Here is a 22,521-nt window from a genome sequence, read left to right as displayed (position 1 = left end):
CGTGTGGGCATTGAAATGCAGGTTCCTTGAACTCTCAAACCAGGGAGTTCACTCCAAACTACTGACAACCATGAAATATACCAGACTGCACCAGCCAGAGCTTCAGGGCTCCCTTGATAAATGTGCAGGTTCCCAAAATGGGCATTATCCTGCCCCCTCCTGTTCATCAGGAATGAAAGGACCACCATCTAACCTGCATCTAGGTATTTCCGACTATCTGGTAAGGCTAATAATTCCTCAGTCTCTTTTGACAGTGTCTGGATGTTCCAAAACCCTCCCCTCCAGGCACATTAAGGTGGAAAGAACCAGGAACCCCAAATGGCTTCATGGAGCAGAACCACTTTGCCAGCCTAGCCTACCTGACTGTTAGTTGAGAAGGAATAAAATGTCTGTGTATCTTGCTGACACCATTTTTGAGTCTCTTTGGCTAATGAGACTTTACCCTAAATACTATAATCTTGAAGTCAGAAGAGAAACTGGATGGATCATTTTCTAAAGACAGTCAATTCATTTACCTCTTCTATTCTTGGCCTAGGGTTCAAATCAACAGGACCCTCAGTTGAGAATAAACCACATATGTGACCCCAGAATATCAAAGGGAAGAACTTTCACTCTCGGTGCTAAAAAATAAAGCTGTCCACTTTTCAGTTTGAAGGTCATATTCATCCAATCTGTCCCAAACTGACAAGATGAATAAAAAGAACAATAGCTCAAATTACCACCTCATAAGCAGCCAAACTTGTAGGCAGAACGCCCGGCTGGGCTTTCATAGCGGCAATTCTTACCAAATGTGCCACCAAAGAAAAACACCTTATCCAGACAATTCCATTTTCTAACGGAGGTGCATAGGCAAGGCAATCTTTGAGGTCATTCCTGGCACTGAGTCTGATTTCTAAACACATCTAAAACACTCTGTTAGAATGAAAAAGGAATGATATCTAGAAGAAATACGAACATTCACTTAAAATGGAAAATGTTGGCTCTTGATGGAAAGTAACAAGTATTTTTTGACCAAATACTACACACATACCCACACACAAACACACACACAAGTGCATGCACACACACACCCCCCCTACCTTAATCCCTGCCGTAGCCAAAAATAGCCACAAACATCCACAATTTATTTCTCAACATTATTATTTTTGTTCTGGACACCTGAGTATTTTATCACTATAAGGAAGAGGACCCAGTGAATGAAAGCTTCCAACTCTGAGTTTCCGTGAAAACTTGAGCTTGAAGGAACTAGGTCAAACTGACCCTTCTTTGTTCAAAACCATATAAACCTGATGTAATCACCGAAACAATCACAAAGAGGGAGCACAAATGTAAATGGCTCTCAAAAGGAAGTGTTCAAGTGTCCTAGACCCATGGGCACCCAACGACTCAAAATGAGAACAGCTTGCCTCTCGAAAGTCCCTGAAAAGACCAAACATCCCCTCCCAAACTCCACCACCAAAATACTCCCTAACCACCCAGAAGCTAAAAGGGGGTAAATATAAATACAAGAGAACAAAAACAAGTGTGAAAAATTTAAGACAAAAGTTGAAGAGAAGGTTTGAGAACTTGCCCAGGACGTAAATTTCTTATTGGTTGCCAAATTAACACCACTGTTCAAAAGTAAGTGTGTCTTAAGCACAGTGGTCCTGGGGAGAGACCCCTGTCCTCACAGACTGACCAAGTACCAGGGACACAGGCGGGGAGCAGTCAATGGAAAGCACCCAGGCCACTGACAGACCGAGAAGCGGGTATTCAGTGCCGGAACCCGGGGAGGGGCAGGGACGAGGGGCCACTGCAATCAGGGTGGTCAGGGGAGCTCTCCCTTGGGGAATGACTGTTGCGCTGAGACCCAGTAGGGAAGGAGGCAGCCCAGCAAAGAGCTAGGGGAAGAAGGTCTTGGTTTGTCAAGGACTGCCGGGCTGGGCAGAGTGAGAAGGTGCCCCAGTGGGTGGAGGATGCGACGTGAAGGTGGGTAGGGCTGCCACTCTGACCAGCCCAGCCCAGGTCTGTGAAAACACAGAGGGCGCTTCTGGCTTCTCTAAGGGAACACGGCCTCCCACCCAAATCATCCCATGGCACATTCCCTAAACTTGGGAAGGGGGATGGGGATGGGGAAAAAAAAAAAAGGTAGAGTATCCACTGAGGGTGGGGGGCAGGGGTGCTAGGGCCACCCCGTGGAGTCACTAGATTATCGTCTCTGTTCACAAAAGACAACTAGACTCAGAAACGCTAAGGCACTCGCAGAGTGACAGCTCTTCCTTGGAAGAGCTAGGACTCAACCCAGTGTCTCACTGGTGCACTGGAGTCTTTCCTGTCACTTTTTAACATAACAAAAGCACTTGGCACAGGTTATAGTGCTATACTACTGAGACTCCCGCAGACCGTTTTTTTCCTTTATGATACTGACTGAAGCTCAAATGACCTATTGATATACTCAGAATGTTTTCCCTTGCACAATTCCTATCACAATTAACTTATCTTCTTTATAAGTTGATGTTAATTAGCACTTCAAAATGATCACTACATGCCCTTCTAAATATATCCTTCGTAACAGTCAAAATATCAGAAGCTCTAATGTCCAACAGGCTTATAAGTGACGGTAATACAGAAATATGACAAAGTGCTACTTAGCAATTTTAAGTGATGGGCATGTGGACTCCTCATACAGGGGAACATAATATCTACTGACATGAACTTAATTCAACATTTAACAGAAAAAGCAGAGCACAACATGGTGTGTACAAACTGGTTACAACTTTGTGACAAAGTACATATACTTATCAAGAAAGATGAAAAATGTATTTTTATTAAAGTCATTTTCATTTAAAGCTCACATAAATTTATAAGGAACCTTTCCAAAAGAAAACAATGTTAAAGAAAAAAAGTCTTAAAAGGTAGACTTTTTTCTTTCTCAAACATAATTTTTTTTTTTACTTTTTTTTAATAGGGGGAGGTAATCTGGGGTTTATTATTTATTTTTTTAAACAGAGGTACTGAGGATTGAACCTAGGCACACGACATGCTCTACCACTGAGCTATACCCTCCTCCCTCTTTTTTTTTTTCTTTCTTTAGGTATAGTTGATTTACAATGTTATGTTAGTTTCTGGTATACAGCACAGTTCATTAGAACAAGCACTCATATTCTCTTCACCATTTGGAAATTTTAAAGTATAAATAGCATTAGAGAGTCTTCTAATTTTAATTTCATTCAGATACCTGAGGTTCGTATTACTGAGCATTTCAATACTGACCCAACGGAAAAAGACAGTGCAAAGATGACTCCTATAACCAAATAGTATAAATGCTGAACACCATCAAAAATTTTTCTGCAGAGACCACAAACCTAGAAAGTTGTTACCAAATGGACCCCAGGCACTTGTAACACAGGTCATAAAATTCATCCAAAGCCACATTTTCTCCTATCCTGCTCTCTAGCATTTCAAAATGCTGTACCAATAATTTACTCCTTCCAGAAATACTAATGGAGTTTCACCAATTGTAATAATTAATGGGCTTGTAAAATGTTGCCTATGTTGTTCTGTGGGTCTGAAAACTCTTTAGTTTTTCAAGACCATCAACACAGTATTGGGCTCCATTATTCTGACTATATTCTAAAATGTGCTTCCTCTTGTATTTAAGAATTTAACTAGTTTTGTATGTATTAGCCATCACCTAGCAAACAGTGGTCTATTTAAGATGAACTGTTAACTTATATATACAGAATGATTTCAGAATATTATTTAACTCTATTTCAAAATATATGGGGAAAAAATCATAAGAAGAGATATTATACAGAAAAAAATTTTAAGCATACTTCAAATCAAATTTCCTAGGTCCTCTACGTCACCCTTGAAAGCTGACTATTCCATTGGCAATTGTCTATTTCTTATAGTATTCCCTGAATCAAAAGGACAAAGAAATACACACAAAGGGTGAACTCTGGGATGTACTAAATCCATTGAATTGTCCACTTTAAAATGTTTAATTTTATATTATATGAACTTTACCTCAATAACTAAAAAAAAGGCTAAAGTCACCAATATATGTCTCTACTACCATGAAAATATAATATAGGTATGATAAAGAGAGAATATAGAAAATCTAAGCAAGGAAATTCTGAGATTGTCCAACCAAAGCATTGTAACAATAAAAAAATTACACATTCATGATTTAATCTGAGATTTGCTTTGAAAGAATGTGGAGGAAAAAAGAATACGGTGGGTAGGAGGTAATGGGTGAGGGTCTAACTGGACAAGATTGGCTAAGAGTTGGTAGCTGTTGAAGCTGGATGGTACAGGGAGTTCATTATATTATTCCCTCCACATTCGTATATACTTAAAATAACCATAGGAAAATGTTTTTTGTTTTGTTTTGCTTTGCTCTGCTTTTGTAAAATGTTTACAATAGACCTAATCCTGGAACTAGAAACACACATATAGCATTGATTATACCAGAAGCTTAAAGTGAATCAAAAATTATCATCTTACTTTTACTGTTATGAGAACATCTGACTTCGAACACTGTCCACCGTTAACTTCTTTTTTTTAGTGAACAAGGAAGCTTTAGTATTTCTTCAATGGTCTATTTCAACAGACTTCATAGATAGCACATCTTACAGAGGGTAACAATTTGTAAGATAAGTACATACCAGGAGTATCATAGGCCGTTTCCAAGTTGTTAATCCTATGATTCCAGAGAGTATGACCTACAAGGATAAACAATATTATAAATCTAGAAAAGGGACCAATTCCAAGAAATGAATCCCCAGTTTCTAAGTACATATTTTTTTAAATATTAAAATTTCAAAGCCTTCTAACTCAAACATTTCATATTCCTTCTGATCATATGAGCCCTAGTAGCCCATTTTGGAATATCCTTCATGTCCAAGCTCCCAAAACTTTTTTTACTGACTGTGTATGCTTTTTCTTAAGAACAATTAAGAACACACAAACAGAAATTAGCCTATCCTCTGGGTAGTGAAGGAATCGGTGTTTCCCCTCCAGGCTCCCTGACCCTAGTAGCACCTCATCTGTCGCCAGAGTCAGTCTTGTAAGAAGCACGCCTGGCCGCAACACTCCCATCATTAGGTGGGTACCCATCCTTCATGGGACAAGCAAACTCCTCGAAATGGTAAACAAAACCTTTTAAGATCTTCCCCTACCCACTTCTCAAGCCTGATTTCCATGTGCCCTTGGCTCTCCCACCACATACCCTCCTTCCAGGCATACTCGTCCTTCCTTAGACTGGCCAGGCTTGAGACATTCCCAGGACTTCATGCTTCTCTTTGCCACAGAGCCCTCTCCTCCCAACACCCCTCCTAGCACAGGACCTGAGAACTCCTATGCATTCTGCAAGGCCCCAACTCACAGTCTCCTCCTCTGAGAAGCCGGTAGTAATACCAACCCCCCACACTCCTGGAAGTCCTTTGCATATAATTTTCCACCTTCAAAAAAATTTTTTTTAGCATTTCTGTCCTGCCCACTAATTGTGAATTCCTATCTTATTTCTATGAATTCCCAGCTTCTAAAACAGTGCCTATCACATAATTGGCAACTAATTAATGTTCCTGAACATTTATTCCATAAAGGGGGAGGGATTACAGTGAGATATGCCTCATGCTGCAAAATGACTTTTCAATAAACAACAACCTAAAATCCTTGATAAAGAGGAACCAGCATTTTGCCAAAACGTAATCTGGAAATCACCATCAGCCATTTGAATAACACAGTTCACTAAGCAGCTGGGAAAGGATAAGCAGAATAATTATTCAGCCCGGGGATGTTCTCACGCCCTTTGAGCACATTTATCTTTGCGTATGTGATAAAGTGCATCTGCTGAAAACAGTTAGGAGGATTTTCTTTCAAGTGCACTTTTTACCAAAATCGCTCGAATGCGCCATTGCACAATAACTATTTATTAACTACAAATCAGTAAGGGTTTTACAGTGCTACTTGAAATCCAAAGCTCACAGGCCTGCATGCAATACTCTCCATTCTCCACTTACTGACTGAGCATAATCATTTCACAACAAACCAGCAAGACTACTCATTTATATCAAGGACCAAAAACCGGGTATGGGCAGATAGGTGACAATTTCTTGGTATCTATGTTTAGCCATATTATTAGCTGCCTGCCTGCCAGGCACTATATCCTTTTATCATCTTAAATTCAATAGGTTGTTTCCTCACTCTAAACAATTTCTACCTGGAAACACACAGGGCAGGGGGGGTCGTCTAGAGGGTGTGGGCTGCGTCTACTTTATAAATTGGGACTTGGAATCCATGAGACTTTGGGGTCCAGGTTCCTTACTTGGCTTCTAAGTAACCATGTGACCTCAGCCAAGTCATCTCACTTCTCTGGTCCTCACTCTCATTTCCTTAAAAATTGTGGTAAGGGAAGGAAATCTTCTCTGAGTCTCTTCACTCAAAGGTTTACCTCGCTGTGATGGAAACAATTCCTCAGAAAGCCTGCGATCCAGTGATGGCTCCACCCTGCAGACTGTGTGTGGGCACGCACGCTTGCACGTGTGTATGCGTGTGTATGTGTGTGTGCACGTAAGTCTCTGTGTGCATGCGCGTGTGTGTGCACGCTCCCTGCCTGCCCACCCTGCTGCTTGCTGGACTTTGCTGAGGAAATGAAGCTATTTTTCTGAAAACATAAGTGAAAACTGGACTGCTTTTAAGAGAAACACAAATTGCCCATTTCACTAAAATATCAATATGATTTGAATAATCAGTTAGTGTTTGGTAATTATGTCACCAGTCTCCATTAATACAGAACCCTGTGTTTCAGCTTTTTGGAACACATTCTTTCCATTAAAACAATATTATTATTTAAGTGAGATGTCCAGCCCAGCCCATAAAAGCCCATAAAAATAGTGATACGCTTAAGCAACACTTCCCACCTCCTCCACCAGCCACAGCATCCCACCCTCCTCCATGCTAGCAACTATAACGTTTACATATTTTACCCATGTACACATTTTTCTCTAAATTCTTACCACTAGACACACATGATTATGTATATATATACATATATACTGGGGTGTGATTTTTATAAAAAAATGGATCATAAAAGATACTTTTCCTCCTCTTCTTTTTCTCTCTCAATAAATACGTTATGAAAATCACTCCATATTTACTGGACTAGCTCTCACTGGTTTCCATTTAATGGCTACATAATATTCCTTTGTGTGGCTAGCACCTAATGTATTCAATCATTTCCATATTCATGGGTATTCACTCTATTTCCATTTTTTTGTCCTCACAAACAATGCTGCAGTAAACATCATGGACACATATCCTTAAAAACAATGGCTTTTTATTTCTGTTGGATAAAGTCCTAGGAGTAGGGTTGCTAAGTTGAAAGGGGTATGTATATAAATAAATAAAATATCTTAATAGACCATGACAGATACAATTATCATTTCAAATGATGGGTCTCGGGGACAAAAGAACTAAACTATCTTTTTTTTTTTTGAGGGGAGACTTTGCATATATGACCAACAAACTAAATTTAAAATATAATTTTAAAAATATGTACAAAATGTATTTGACAAATAAGAAGTATCAATAATCTCAAAATATATCTGACAAAGAAACTTACAACCTCATAGGGAGAAATATAAAGCTTACTGAGCAATATTAAATAAAGACCCAAATAAATCAAGACATACCACATTCATGGGTTGAAAGACAAAACACTTAAAGATTATCATTTCCATTTGAATTGTTTTGTAGACTCAGCACACACTCATATTAAATTTCAACAGGATTTTTGTAAGCCACCTCTCCTTATAAGGATGCTTCTAGAAACTATATTCTAACTATAGGTGGGAGGGGTAGTTACATCCACCTCAGTCCTGAACCCTGTAACAAAAGCACAGCTTCTACTCAATTTCTCCCACTCTTCAAACTTAAGTAAGCCTGAACACACTCAGGGAACCCTGGGAGCAGGGAGGCAGGGAAAGGGAAAGAGAGGGAGTAGGAAGGGATAGGTAGAAGCCTCTGGAATGTCAACCAGAAGTGCTGCAGTTGGGGATGCATCCTGTAAGAACTCAAGTCTTAGGGAACCGAGGTTCACATTTTGGCGCTGGGAGGGGAAGGCTGGAATTCATGAATGGGAAGAGGGGTTGAGGAAGGGAGAAAAGAAGGAAGCAAAGTATTCAATGCCTCCACCTCCCTCAGTGGCGGCAGCAGCTGGAGCTCCATCAGAAGGAATACAAGAAGGTCCCTTCACTCTAGCCTTTCATTACAGCACATGCTGTTACTGGGCAATTGTGTTTCACACTCCCTCTCAATCTCATGAGGGCTTGGATCTGTGAATATTTCCTGAAGTACCACTAAAGGCTCCTAAGAGGCACTCAGTTATTGCAAGAGTTGATGAATGAATGAGGGTCAAAAACAGCAGCTGAACTTGCTCAAAGATGACCATGTAAGCCTAATCATATTTTTCACTCCTGTGCTTCTTGAAAGAGGGCATCAACAGCAAAAAGCTACTCCATCAGCATTCTTCCCACCCAGTGCAAGATGCAACCTGCTCTGAACAAACAGGCAAGAGCCTATTTTCTAACACCAAATTATCTCCATATTATTACAGTGAGACTTACTACAATGTGGGTTTCACTCACTTGTAATCCTTTTCTTGTAGCTTACAGAAAAAAGCAGAAGCCTTTCCTTTTTTTTCTGATATTGCAAAGAAGGATCCTAAGATACTCCAGGCAAGAATCATTATTACTCACCACATATGGTTAATGTGCCTTAACTTTCCAGCTTAAAAAGCAAATCATTAAAGTCAAAAACATATAATTCTACTACCTTATTTTTCTTTGTTAATCCATTTACATGCCTTAGGGCAAAAATATTCTGAATTGTTTGTCAAAAGTTGCTATATCTAAACACAGAGATAAAAAGAGCCATGTTATAAATGTCCCATGTTTACTTTGTAAATAAGCACACAATATTCAAACTTCTTAATAACCCATTTTGCCCTACAGCTTTTACAGTGGAAATTTTTTTTAAAATGTGTGTGTGCATATATCATTCTTCTTTATCTGTCCAGGGTGACTCAGTAAAAGAACTGATGAAATGGACAACTGGATATTTCTAATGTATGCCTGTTGGTTAACACAATGTCCCACCAAAAAAACCCAAAAAGCAAACAAAAAACCAGCCTGTTCACCTTACTTTAATTAAATATTGCCTTTATGTTAAAAAAAAGAAACAAACATTGATGGGAGTTCTATTATGTGCCGGGCCTGGTGCTCTGGCTCAGCAACGAAGAATTTTCCTAAATGTTCTCTAATTACAATCTCAAAATCAATTCTGAGGCAAGAATCATCCCCCCATTTTACAGATGAGTAACTGAGGCTGAGAGGCTCAATGATTTGCTCAAAATCTTATGATGTGACTCTGCTGTTGGTGAAATAAAGGACTGAAGAAAACTAAATGTATCACAAAAATTATATTTGAAATGCTTCTTCAATATCAAAGTAGTATTTGATCATTATGTTAGAAAAAAATGTATTTACTGTTATTTAACTGGCAGAGAAACTTTAAAATTTTTGTGTTAGTTTCCCCTTTGGGCCATTCATTCTTTTTTACAGTTTATCATTGTAACTTTTTTTTTTTTAAGATTTACCTTAAGGTTCACCAATATCTGTCTCTTTATAAGGAACTGGCATCTTGCCAAAGATTCATAGTCTCAAGGAAGGGGTGACCATGAGCTCAGGTCAGTGACTTCAAGCAGAAAGACAAGAACGTATGCAGACAAGAAAAGCTAATTAGGGCCCCCAGAGAAGTACAAAACAATAATTAATTCTTTACCACTTGCCTGAAATATCCCCCAAGGATCACATACGTCACTAGAGTCAGGAATTCTGTTTTTTGAGGGAGACACAAACCAATGCAACTCTCTCTACTCTTTCATTAATTGAAAACAGTGTTGCAAGCTGGGTCTCCCGTAATCCCAGTGGAATCTAACTAATATTAACTAAATATGCCTCCAAATCAGAAGCCAGGACAGCATGGCCTGAACACAGACATGTAGAGCTTCCCTCTGCCACCCACCTGGGTCAAACTTCAGCGTGTTTTTAAAGTGGCTAATCTATTAGCTTCATGAACTCTGGGAATAATACTAGACTGAGTTATTAACCAAGGACACCAGGAAAAAACTAAATGATCATAGAGTGCTCAAAAACAATGAGCACATTAAAAACCCTCCCTTCAAGTTGCTGAACGTAAGAATGGAAAGTATGGAAAATGAGTCTTCATAGGACTCGCTAATTCTCAAATATATATTACAATAGATAAAACATGCCTTCAAGGTTCAGACAAGTGAAGGAAGCCTCTGAATCTCAGGCTCAAGGTGAGAACACTTACAGAGGAAAGTGTTATATATGGAAAAATATTCTTGAACTCAAGTAAGTATAACAAAATAGTCCTTTCCAATATATATTTATCCCTTGAATTGAATTTTGTATCGAATATATGAACAAAATTTTTACTGAAGCCGAAAGATTTGCTATTTAGTTGATATAGCAGGCTAAGGCATAAAACAGTCATTCAAAGCTTGAAATGTGAGGATATCCTTCTACTGTGTTCCTACGTGGGTTTAAAGTAACTTTAGACTTAAGCTGGCAGTACCACTCAACTACCTACTTTCATATGCCAATAAAACTTCATAGCGATAAATAAAACGTGGTATAGCCACACAATGGAAGCTCATTGGGTCGTAAACAGGAAGTACTAACATGCCACCGCTTAGATGAACTTTGAAAACATTACGCCAAGTGATAGAAGCTAGTCACAAAGGATCACATGTTGTTATGATTCCATTTACATGAAATGTCCCGAATAACAAATCCACAGAGACAGAAAGTAGATTCATCAGTGGTTATTTAGGGATAAGGGAGTAAGGAAGAAATGGAGCGTGACTGCCAATGGGTATAGGGTTTCTTTTGTGGGGGGTGATGAAAACTTTCTGAAATTGATTGTGGGGATGGTTGCACAACTCTATGAATTTACTAAAAATCACTGAATTGCACACCATAAATGAGTGAATTGTATGGAGTGTGAATTATATCTCAGTAAAGCTGTCATATATTAAAAAACAAACTTCTGCAGTCCTCAAGCCATAATTTTCAAGCTTTTTTCATAAAAACGTTAGTTTAGCTGTCTTTAAATTAGTTACAGTGTGCTGTCAAGCCCTGTTCTTATAGCTATTAAGCTTCTTTCCTTTAGAAATACATTCTGAAATATTTAATGGCTGAAATTACAATACCTGAGATTTGCCTTAAAATAATCCAGTGAGCGTTAAGAAGGAGGAGTGGGTGTGGGGATAAAGTGGTCATGTATGTGTTGATAACTACTGAAGCTGGGTGATGGGTAAAAGGGGGTTCATTATACTGTTCTTTCTACATTCATTGAGATTTTTAATTTCCGTAATAATAATCTTTAATGGAAAAAAAGATGAAAACAAATATATGTATGCATATGCATGACTAGGATATTATGCTGTACACCAGAGATAGACACATTGTAATTGACTGTACTTCAGTAATAAATAATAATTTTTAAAATAATAAAAAAATAAATTTTGACAATAAAATATCAAAAGTGGAGGGAGGTTCTTAAGACTTCCTGGTCACTTCTATGCTCTCTCTCATTTGTTTTTATATATATATATATTTAAATATACACATATTGAGGGGGAGGGTATAGCTCAAGTGGTAGACACATGCTTAGCATGCATGAGGTCCTGGGTTCAATCCCAGGTACCTCCTCTAAAAATAAATAAACCTAATTACCTACCCCACCAAAAAAATTGAAAAAAAAATATATGTCTACACATATTGAAATATACACAGATGAAATCATGTGATGGTTGAGATTTGCTTCAAAATAACAGGACAAATGGAGTAGGGAGCATGCTAAAGCTAATTTCTACCCTGCTTGGAACACCCATCCTTCTGGAGTTACCAGAACACATGGAGCAGAGCCAGGAAGAAGTACAGTCAAAACAACTATTGGAGCTGCGTGAGGAGTATAGGAGGAATGACTGTACTGTGTTAGAATAAATTTACATTTTTTTCCACATTGCGGAGTTTAAAAAAACAAACCCTCCCTCACACATAAATTCAAAAGGCAATGCAACTGCTGAGAATTTTTTCCTACAAAACCAAGAAAGTCACAGTGTTGAATGCCATCCTCAAATTCTATTTAGTTGTTCTGGACATACAGTATCTGTTGGTTCTGTTGTCACTTTGATACTCTGACGTCAACCTCAGAAACAAGCCACAAAAAAATAAGAATAACAAACAGTTGTGAATTTGCATAGAAAGTTAGGGGGCACAGTGTGGGAAAAGGATCCCATAGAAAAGACTTAGTTCCAAATCACTGATTCTTTCTCTGCTCTGGTTTGCTGGGTCCTGGAGACAAGGAGGGTCCAGCCAGCAGCCCCGGGCTAGTAGCTTTTATCTCCTGGCTGACGTCTTTTAAAAAAAAAAAAGTTCATCAAATCTAACTATGGCTTGACTGACATCTAAAATGCATTTACCTCTGAAATAATTCACAATAATACACTGATTTGGGTTTTAATTTTAGGAGGGAAAAAAATAGTTTTCAATAATCCTAAACTAGCTATCTTTGAAAAGACAAGAGATTATGGTTTTACAAAGAGCAAATCCCTAAAAATGTATGCAAGGTTCACTTCTGGCCCATGGTATTTAGGGAAATAAAATGCACCCAACATTTGGCTGAATTTAGTCTGACAAGTGGACTGGGGAGCCAAGTGGATCTAATCCCTACCCAGTTGGGAAGACCACTCCTCTTCAAGTTTTAAACAACTCCGAGAGGCCAGTGGGAGAGCCCAAGGGCACGGCCAGGAGGGTGAGGCACAGGTTGTAAACTCCACTCACAACATGGGCTATACCACAGTAAGATCATCCAGCATCAAAGTATTTCAAAAGAAGAGTAAATTGGCATCAGTTTAAGTATAAAATATCAGGCCTGGCTCTAGGTACTTAATGTTCTTAATCAAGTAATGATTTCAGGTTCCATTAGTTCTCCCTATATTCTTTAAATTTGGTCTTGACTCTGGGTTTGTGTGGACCTGCAGAAGGGTAGTTTTTAGGCTTTCAGAATACACATTCATTACAGATCTTAGTAAAAACTGCAGGCATTGCTAGATTTAGTTTAGAGAAAGGTTGTTTACTTTAAATACTCCTTTTCCACTATCACTCCACAAAGCCCTACTTCCAAGTCCCTCAACCCCCAGCAAACCTCAAGACGCTGGATGTCTTGGGAGCTGTGAAATCGGTAGAAGGCGGGGATGCACAGCCACCCACTGTCCAGAGTAGCTCGAGGGCGGCTGCATTTTGCCCCAAAGCAGCCTTCCTCCGTGGAGGAGGCAGGGCCCGGAGGGCACAGGTCGCGGGCATCTCCAGCTAGCCGTCCGGCACTCGGGGGCTTTGGCGGGCTCATCCACAATTATTCGGTTCTCGAGAATTAAATTCTGCCCAGCAGTCTGAGTGGCTCCAGGGACCCAGTGCAGGCTTAGAACGTCCTTTAACGACCAGGTACATGGGCGCGTTGACACACCCTGTCATTACCTCCTGAACTCGTCCCCAAATACAGTGGACCTATCCTACATCAGGTACTTCACATTTACGAGTGCCTTAGGGCAGAAGAAAACAAGTGACGTGCCCCAGCATATCACGTCATCCATCTCACAAGTACACCTACTATGTCCCTAGCACTACTGATACATGAGTGAACAAGACAGATGAAAATTCTTGCCCGCCCGATGGCACCTTGTCAGCGAAGTAAGGACGTTGTCCACGAAGTTGATACTCAATGGTCGAAAGTTTAATCAGTTTCTTCCCACTTTCCTGCCATCTACCCTCATTTTTCCAGTCTCCCAAAGGGCTGGAAATTGGGTTTATTCTATTACTTTGACAGGAAAAACAAAATCCTTTAACCTACAAAAAACAGACACCATCCAGATGCAACCCACTTTACTCCTGAACTCCACTCTCCTAAAACCATTTTTTTCTCCCCAGCCTCAAAAACTCCAAAAACTTCAACTGGCCTGTGGGGCTGTGTTCCCCAAGTGCAGCACTGGGGGTACCAATCATGGGGCAGTGGAGGGGACCGGCCTGAGCCCTCTGCTCCCCGGGCGGGCCCTGCCGAGGCGAGCGGGGCGCGCGCGGCACTCACCGAGGAGCCGGCCCAGAACGGGCACGAGTTCTTCACCTGCGGGGAGCTGCTCAGCGACAGCGCCCCGAAGCTGAGTGCCACCATGCAGCAGCCCAGGATCAGCTGCAACAGCCCGAGCGACAACAGCGGACGAGCCGGCAGCAGCGCCGAGCCCGGGGCCGCGGCGGCTGCGGCGGCCGCCCGGCGGGAGGAGAGCGCGGGTGGCGCGGTCAGCACGCCGGCGGCAGCGGCGGTGGCCGCGCAGCGAGGCCGCGCGGGGGGCTGCAACGCGGCCCGGGGCCAGCGTGGCCGTAGCGGAGGCAGCGGCGGCTCCTGGGCGGCGGCGGCCGCGGCCCCCGGGCCCCCGGCCTGCGGCCCGCCCGAGAGCCCGGCCACCGGGCAGCAGGAGCCCGGGAGCACCACGGGCAGGGACATGGACTGGCGGGGAAGGGAGCGGCCAGTGGCGGCGGGGAGGGGACGAGGAGCGGAGCTGCGGGCGAGCTCCGAGGCCGAGGGGGAGGGAAGGAAATGCGCACGGCCCAACCACTTGCTGCTGCCGCCGCCGCCGCCACTGCCCCGGCTCCAGACGGCCGCACCCACCTGCCAGCCGGCGGGCCCGCCTCCGGTCGCGCGGGCGCGCCCCACTCCCACCCGCGCACACCCGCGTGCGCTCGCGCTGCGCGGCGCCGGCAGCGTCTGGCGCACGGCTGAACTCGTGCTCGCTCCGGAGACTCCAAGAAAAGTGCCCTGCCCCAATTTTTAAAATAGGTCCCTCGGGCTAGGAGGGACTGGATGGTCTGGACGCAGAGGAGCTGGCGACCGACAGCTAAGAGTCTGTCCCGACCCGCCAAGCTGGGGCGGGACGCGAACGCAGGAGAAGCGTGGTGGACCCTGGCCCGCTTCCGGTCCAGCCCAGAGAGCGACCCTGGCAACTTCCAGTGCGGAGGGAGCCCGGCTTCAAACTTTTTCCCCCCAGGGAGGGAGGATGGCAGGAAGAGGAGCAAGGGTGACTTGGCGGGAAAAGTCTAAGCCTCAAGGCTTCGGACAAGGACGCGGCAGAGCGAAGTCACCGCTCGCGTGAGACTTCCGGACGCTGGCATTGCGCTGACGCCCCGCCGCCTGGAAGTTGGGGCGGGGCGGGGGATGCTTTCCCGGCGCCAGAGTAGGAGCGAGCAGGAGCATGAGGTTACCTTGGAAGTATCCAGCATCCGGAGACAAAAAAACCAAGAACCGGGGGCAGCCCAGAGCGTGTGCCCGCCTCACCTTGACTCGTGGATTGTATTAGCCATCAGCTGGTAGAATCCCAAACTTACGAAGAAATAGCCTAATAAAATCCTAATCTGTTTTTGGTAATTTATAAGACATATTTAGAGCTTAAAAAATGATTCGCGTTTTGTAAAATGATTTTTCCTAATAGTATGCCCTTACTTTGGAAGAATTCTGCTTTGAAAGTGTTATACATAAAATAATCATAGTAGGTTTTTTCCAGGTGAGGAAGTGGAATAGTGTTGCTTTGCAGTAAGTCAGTCTTGGTATTAGGCTTCTCATTTTATCAGTGAGGTGAGAGTATTATGCATCCTTCTGCCCAATAAACCAAAGGAAATGGGCGTCCGTTTTTATGCGCTGCTTGCAAAGGCTATATTTATTTCGGTCATTACTTAATACAACCCACAATGTGATGCATTGCCAATGTGCATGTGTGTTTACATGTACACTTTTTGAATTATTAAAGCACCTGTGATTAATAGTCCCTAGGATTCTTTTACAAACTCCTCTTGGAAATAAACTTCAAATCCTGGAGAAAAAGGGAGCTGTCTGTAAAAATAAATGTTTAAAGTATGTTGTTTCATGTTCTTTCAAACATCTTACAATACATGTTCTTACTGTAGGTGATGTTAAAAGCTTCTTGTGTGCTAGTTCATGCCTTTTATGTTATACATAAGCTTAAGGGTATTTAATTTTTAACATTCTACTACACTGCAATATGAAAAAATCTGAATGAGTCTTTAAAAATTCTGTTGGCTTAACGAAGCTGTTCCACTGACACCTGAAATGTACTATCAAAAATGTATTCTTTGTGTCCGGGAAAGTTGGTGCTAGAATTCAGATATCCTCATCCCTTTGGATAGTTAAAGGCTAGAAAGAGAGCAATCCGGGGGAGCTGATAACCAATAGCTGTCTCTTGCTATGGGTGCCAGCACGTGGGTGACACTCATTTGAGAAAATTCATGGAGCTAACACTTTGTGCACTTCTCCGTATTTTATATTGAAATACTTTAAAGTATTTCTAAGTGCTTTACCCTTAAATTTTAAGTCTGTCTCCCTATACAGAAACAGATGATAGCAGAGGTTATTAAAATCCATAGATAGTTATCCAACAGCTTCACTTATTTTTTCAGGCTACTAAACCTTTTCCAAAGCTGCTAATTAAGAGTTACTGTGTGGTAGTTTTCTTTTATGTTGCTGTTATTGGCCATACTTATAGGTGTGAGTTTCTTTTTCATAAACACAAATCCATGTAACATTGCCCCCTACCTCTAAGGTTATGCCACATAGCACTCACTCGAGTATTTGAGCTTTGGCTTCTGTAACCCAAGCCTGATTCTTTTCATCCCCAAAACAACTGCTTAAAATAAGTCCTTAGTTATACCTGATCAAGTGAGTTGTATGTAACTAAACACTTGCAGATGATTCAGAGCCATTGATTTCAGGTTGGTTTAAAAAATTAAATGAGGAATTTGGAAAAACAGTCTGGCAGTTGCTCAAAAAGTTAAACATAGAGTTATCATTCAATCCAGTAATTCCACTCCCAGGTATATACCCAAGAGTAATGAAAACCTATGTCCACATAAAAGCTTGTACACAAATAACATTATTTACAATAGTCCAAAAGGTAGAAGCAACCCAAGTATGGATGAATGGATAAACAAAATGTGATATTATGGATGAATGGATAAACAAAATGCAGGATATCCATGCAATGGAATATATTCAGCAATAAAAAGGGATGAGGTACTGGTACATGCTACAATATGAACAAACCTTGAAAACATCATGGTAAGTGTAAGAAGCTAGTAACAAAAGGCCATATATTATATGATTCCATTTATATGAAATCTCCAAAGCAGACAAATTCATAGAGACAGAAAGTAGATTAATGGTTGCTTAGGGATGGGGAGATCAGAAGATTGAATAGGGGAGGGTTATAGCTAAACCATTTGGGGTTACTTTTAGAGGTGATAAAATCTTCTAAAATTGTTATAATAATGATTGTTCAACTTTGTGAATATACCAAAAAAACATTGAATTGTACACTTTTAATGGGCAAACTGTATCTCAATAAAGATACATGTGAATCGCATCTTTATCTCTCAATAAAACCTTTACCAAAAAAAAAAAAAAAATTAAATAACTAAAAGAAAGAACATGTAGAAAAGCTGACCAGGTATTTCCTTAATGTAGGTGAAAGTTTAAAGAAACAATGGTTATAGTGAATTGTTTGGTGGAAGCCAGCTGCCAGTTTTTCCTCACTATCAAGGCCAAATTCCAAGGAGAAATTTCTACCAGCTCTTCTTTTTCCCATACCTCATTTTCCACTCCCCACACTCAAGGCCTTTCCCGCCCAGGAGTTCAGGCTCTTCAGCTCAGGTGACACTGGACACCTTTACACAAACTTCTCAGTTCTTCCCACACTTTCTCAGAAGCCCCATCCTGTCAGCTAATTAAACAGGGGGTTACTCCCTGTGTGAGTGGGAGCTGCTGCAAAAACTCCTCAAAACACGTTCACTGGCAAGCTGCCTCCAGTGCTTATATTTTACAAGGAGAAGAGCTTCTCTGAGTAAGGCATGGTGGAATCTACAAGGCTTCATTTAATAAGGTGACTCTATGGCAGCAAATTTGGCCCATGGACCACATAACCACTCAGGAAGCACGTCAAAATGTAGGTTCACAGCTTTCTTCCACACCCAAGGAATCTGTCACTCTGGGTAAGAGGCCTGGGAACCAACATTTTAACATGTTCAAAAAAACATTAGTGTAGGAGGAGGGTATAGCTCAGTGGTAGACTACATGCACGAGGTCCTGGGTTCAATCCCCAGTACCTCCATTAAAAATAAAAATAAAAAATTAAATAAATAAACCTAATTACCTCCCCTCAAAATTAAAAACCAAAACCAAAAAAAAAAAAAAAAGTGATCAGTATATTAAAAAACACACACACACACACATTAGTGGATGTTGGCAGTCAGACTCAAGAAATCTTCACAGGGGAGGTTTTACATGGGAGGGGACTAGAAGTAGGAAATTAGTTGGAAGAGGAAGGCAGAGAGCTTGGCTTGAAGACAAACTTAGATATAAGCATGTTGGAGGGAGAGGTTTTGCTGGTCCCCAGCCAGGCACTGCTGCCCAGGAGATTTTTATGCACAGGAAGGACTTAGACCACAGAATTCTAATGGAAACAGTACCATATTAGGAGCCAGACATCCTGGGTTCTACCCCGTCCTCCACTCCGTGATCTTGAGCCAGCCACAGCTTCTCTAGCTTCAGTCGTTTCATCTGTCAAGTGCAAGTTTGTGATGTTTCATCTGCCTGAGGATGTGATCACTTGGAATGCCCAAGTCCTGTGATTTTGAAATTCAGCCATTCTCATCACCATGATTTCTCAGATGACAAGCAATAGGGCAGATTCTAAGAAATGCAGGGGAATTCGGGTACAGAAGGGTTAAACTTGCAGACCCAAAATACCCAGGACAAAACAGAAAATTCTTTGTTCTAAACTTTAAGGCCTCAAATTCCATGGTCTCATGTTTTTCCATGAGGTACAATTTTGTACAAGGATTGTATCTGGGAAATGGAGTAGCAACTTCTATTATAACGATTCACTTTGCAGAAGAAGAGCTGTGGATTTTTTTTTTTAATTAAGAGAGAGAGAAAAATAGAAGAAAAGAAAGCAACCCTGAGCAGAGCTGGGCAAACCTACACTCCGTTTTTCTGAAATAACGGTGCAGACTGGTTGTTACAGATTCCTAACGCCACTGGCCCCAAGACAGACTTATTGTTAAACAGAAGAGCTGCAGCCACATTTTCTCATTATTGAAATTAAATACTGTAAACTTCTTATAATGTAAATCTCACAAAAGACAATTTAAGTCAACTGCCCTAAAAATTATTTATGGCTTATAACTTTCCAGGGGAGATAAGATATACACATATATGTGTGTGTATGAGAAAGAGAAAGTGTGTGAGTGTGTGTTTAGGTGTGTGTGTGCGTATGAGAAACTTTGTCCTATGAGAGCTTTCTTCAGGTTCAAGCTTCCGTGGAAGTCATAGCTGTAATTCATCTCTGAGCAGAGCCCATTCCTTTGTTCTGGGGAAATCTCTTAAACAAACCTTTTAGTTATGCAAATATGAAGCCCAGACCCTTTAGGAGCAAAGATGTTTAAGAAAAAGCTGAGAGGCTGTCTGCTTGGTGTGAGCAGAGTTGTATATCCTCCACTAAGGGGCCCCTGGTCTGGGGTGCCTGTCAGACTCACCACGGGAGCTTTAAAAATACACATAATCTCTCCCTCACCTATTCCACTCATCCATCCCACACCCCCCTCCCCTCTGGCAACCACAGTCTGTTCGCTATACAGGTGAGATTAGGAGGCATAGATTTCCAGTTATAAAATAAGTAAGTCACAGGGATGTATTCTACAGTATAGAGAATATAGTCAATGATATTGTAATAACGTTGCATGGTGACGGACAATAACGGGACATTGTGGTGATCATTTTGTAACGTATAAAAATATCAAAGGGGAGGGTATAGTTCAAGTGGTAGAGCCCACGCTTAGCATGCACAGGTCCTGGGTTCAATCCCCAGTACCACCTCTATAAATAAAGAAGTAAATAAAGAAACCTAATTACTTCCCCCCTAAAAAATAAAAAATAAAAAATTTTTTAAATAAAAAATTATTTTAAAAAATAATAAAAATATCAAATCATGATGTTGTACACCTGAAATTTAAGTCAATTATACTTCAAAAACAAAAAAGAAATTAATTTTATATATATATATATATATATATACACACACACACACACACACATATGTACAATTTCTAAGCCCCCAGTTACAGAGATACTGATTTATTTATTTATTTATTATTTTTTTGGTGGTTGGTAGGTATTTGGTTTGTTTTTTTGGATGGAGGTACTGGGGATTGAACCCAGGACTTCATGCATGCTAAGCACGCACCTTACCATTTGAGCTACACCCTCCAGCTACAGAGATACTGATTGATGAGGTGTGTGTTGGGTGAGGCCCATGTACATTGTATTTAATAAAATCTCTGAGGCTGGACCAATAAAAAGTAAGGATACATGAAAAAAACTAGGAACTTGTTCATTTTAAAACTAAAAATTAAATGTTAAGTAAAGTTTAAAAAACAATCTGTTTTTCCAAGATTGACTAAAATCACATGTTCAGTAGAACAAAGATTGTCCCTCAGGTCTCCTGATCCCCAGCTCAAAGCTGCTTCTCTTATGCTACACGGACATTCTAGATCAACGTCATACACATGTGGGATACAGGTTCTGTTCCACCTGGGCAGCATAGGGGCTTCTGGGTTTTTATAGTCACCCTCAAATATGGATACAGTCTGTGGCATAAAGACCCTTGGGACACCCCTGATGACTCAGCAGTTTGATGAAGGAGAGCTGGATGGCAAATCTAGACATCTGGTCATCTCAGCCTCCTTGCTGCACCAGGACCTTCGCACTTGCTGTTCTCTGGCTGGAATGCTCTTCTCCCAGATGTGTCTTGTCCCCTTACTTCATTCACTTTTTAGGGAAATCATCTGTGACCTCCTTATGAAATGTGGCACTTCCCCCTCCTCCTTCACTCCCTATCTCCATACTCTGGATTTTTTCCTGGTATTTATAACCATCTGACATTATGTTATTTGTTTATTGTCTCTGTGGCAGTATGACAAATGTAAGCTCCAGGAGAACAAGAACCTTGCGTGGAATAAGCCTATATTCTCATCTCCTAGAACAGTGTCTGGTAAATAGGAATCAATAAACTTCTATTGAGTTAATGAATGAATGGTCTTTGCTTTTTCTCTGACTTGCTGTGTGATCTTAGACAAGTCACATCGCTTCAAAGGGCTTCTGTCTCTTCCACTAAAGGGGGAAGGAATGGGGGAGGAGCGGTGAATGGAGAGGGTTTAGACTGGATTATGTGCATGGTTCTTTCCAGATCTGACATAATTCTCAATGCCAGAATGTAGAATTGCTATCTTCCCCAGGTGCCTTGGTCTCATTTAAAAAAGAATATCCTGATTATGAATCATTTCAATGGGAAAGTACAAAGGGATGTGTATGTGTCTATGTGTGTATGTGTGTGTGTAAATGAAGCTGAAAGACAACCCAGGGCCCCTCAGCCCTGGTGTCAGCCTATCTGCCACCCGCGTATCAGGTGTCCTGCCCACAGTGGCTATGTCACCTGCCAGCCTCAGAACTTAGTCCCAGAGAGCAGGAGCTGCACCCTTCTTCAACTCAAAGGCTTTGCAGCTTAGAATGTGATTAAGGATGAGCTGGGCCCTGACAGACCTCTGAGGGGACTGATGTAACTAAGAACCAAACCTTCTTTGCTGGAATTGGGTGGGTGAGTGGAGACCTAAGGTGGGAGTGAGGTGGGGGTGGGGAGTGAGGGGCAGTGATGCATGGTTTTCAGTGTTCTTGGAAGTGGTGGATGGATGTGGTCTGGAGCAAACCTCTGAGGATGCTGGAGCTCACAGCTCAGGCCTGGGTACAGTCTTCATTTCTAGTCAAGTAATCCTAGTTAACTGAGATGGTACCATAGCTCACCTAATTTAAGACATTATTATTTTATGTGTCACTAAGAAAGACTCACTGCTGCCAAATAAGGTGCCATTGCTTGTAAGACACATCCTAATTTCAAAGACGTTACAATGTGGAGGGAAAAGTGAATCTTAGAGTAAGATGAAATTTCCTTAGCAAGTGAGCCTCTTTTAACCCCAGGAAGATTGAGAATTAAAAATTATGAGCTCTCTGAAATTCTACTAGTATTCCTTAGTGAGTATCAGGTTTTAAGTCTGGGAAGATTTAAAATTAAGCATTGTGGCGAGAGGGGATAGCTCAAGTGGTAGACCACACGCTTAGCATGCATAAGGTCCTGGGTTCAATCCCTGGTAACTCCGCCAAAAAATACATGAACAAGTAAATTTGTAAGATTAATTTACCACATTTGTAAGGTATCTCTTCAGGAGATTGGCTTGTTTGGTCAAGCAATTAAAATACTTAAAAAGAAAGTAAAATATA

General features: G+C 41.3%; 1 protein-coding gene across 5 annotated transcripts in view; it reads right to left on the bottom strand.

Moving 5' to 3' along the window:
• Positions 1-22,521, bottom strand: part of ENTREP1 (endosomal transmembrane epsin interactor 1) — an 85,218-nt gene that overhangs the window by 41,082 nt on the left and 21,615 nt on the right. For 3 of the 5 annotated variants that reach the window (XM_064490257.1, XM_064490258.1, XM_064490256.1), the window contains one exon: positions 4,650-4,706. In XM_064490257.1, the coding sequence (XP_064346327.1) occupies positions 4,650-4,706 (57 nt within the window). Of the gene's footprint in view, positions 1-4,649; positions 4,707-14,217; positions 14,655-22,521 lie in introns of those variants that run through there. The other 2 variants (XM_031449830.2, XM_064490255.1) reach the window with 1 other exon arrangement.

The sequence above is a fragment of the Camelus dromedarius genome, chromosome 10 (assembly GCF_036321535.1).
Source record: "Camelus dromedarius isolate mCamDro1 chromosome 10, mCamDro1.pat, whole genome shotgun sequence".
Taxonomy (NCBI): Eukaryota; Metazoa; Chordata; class Mammalia; order Artiodactyla; family Camelidae; genus Camelus; species Camelus dromedarius.
This window is presented reverse-complemented; position numbering and strand designations above follow the sequence as displayed.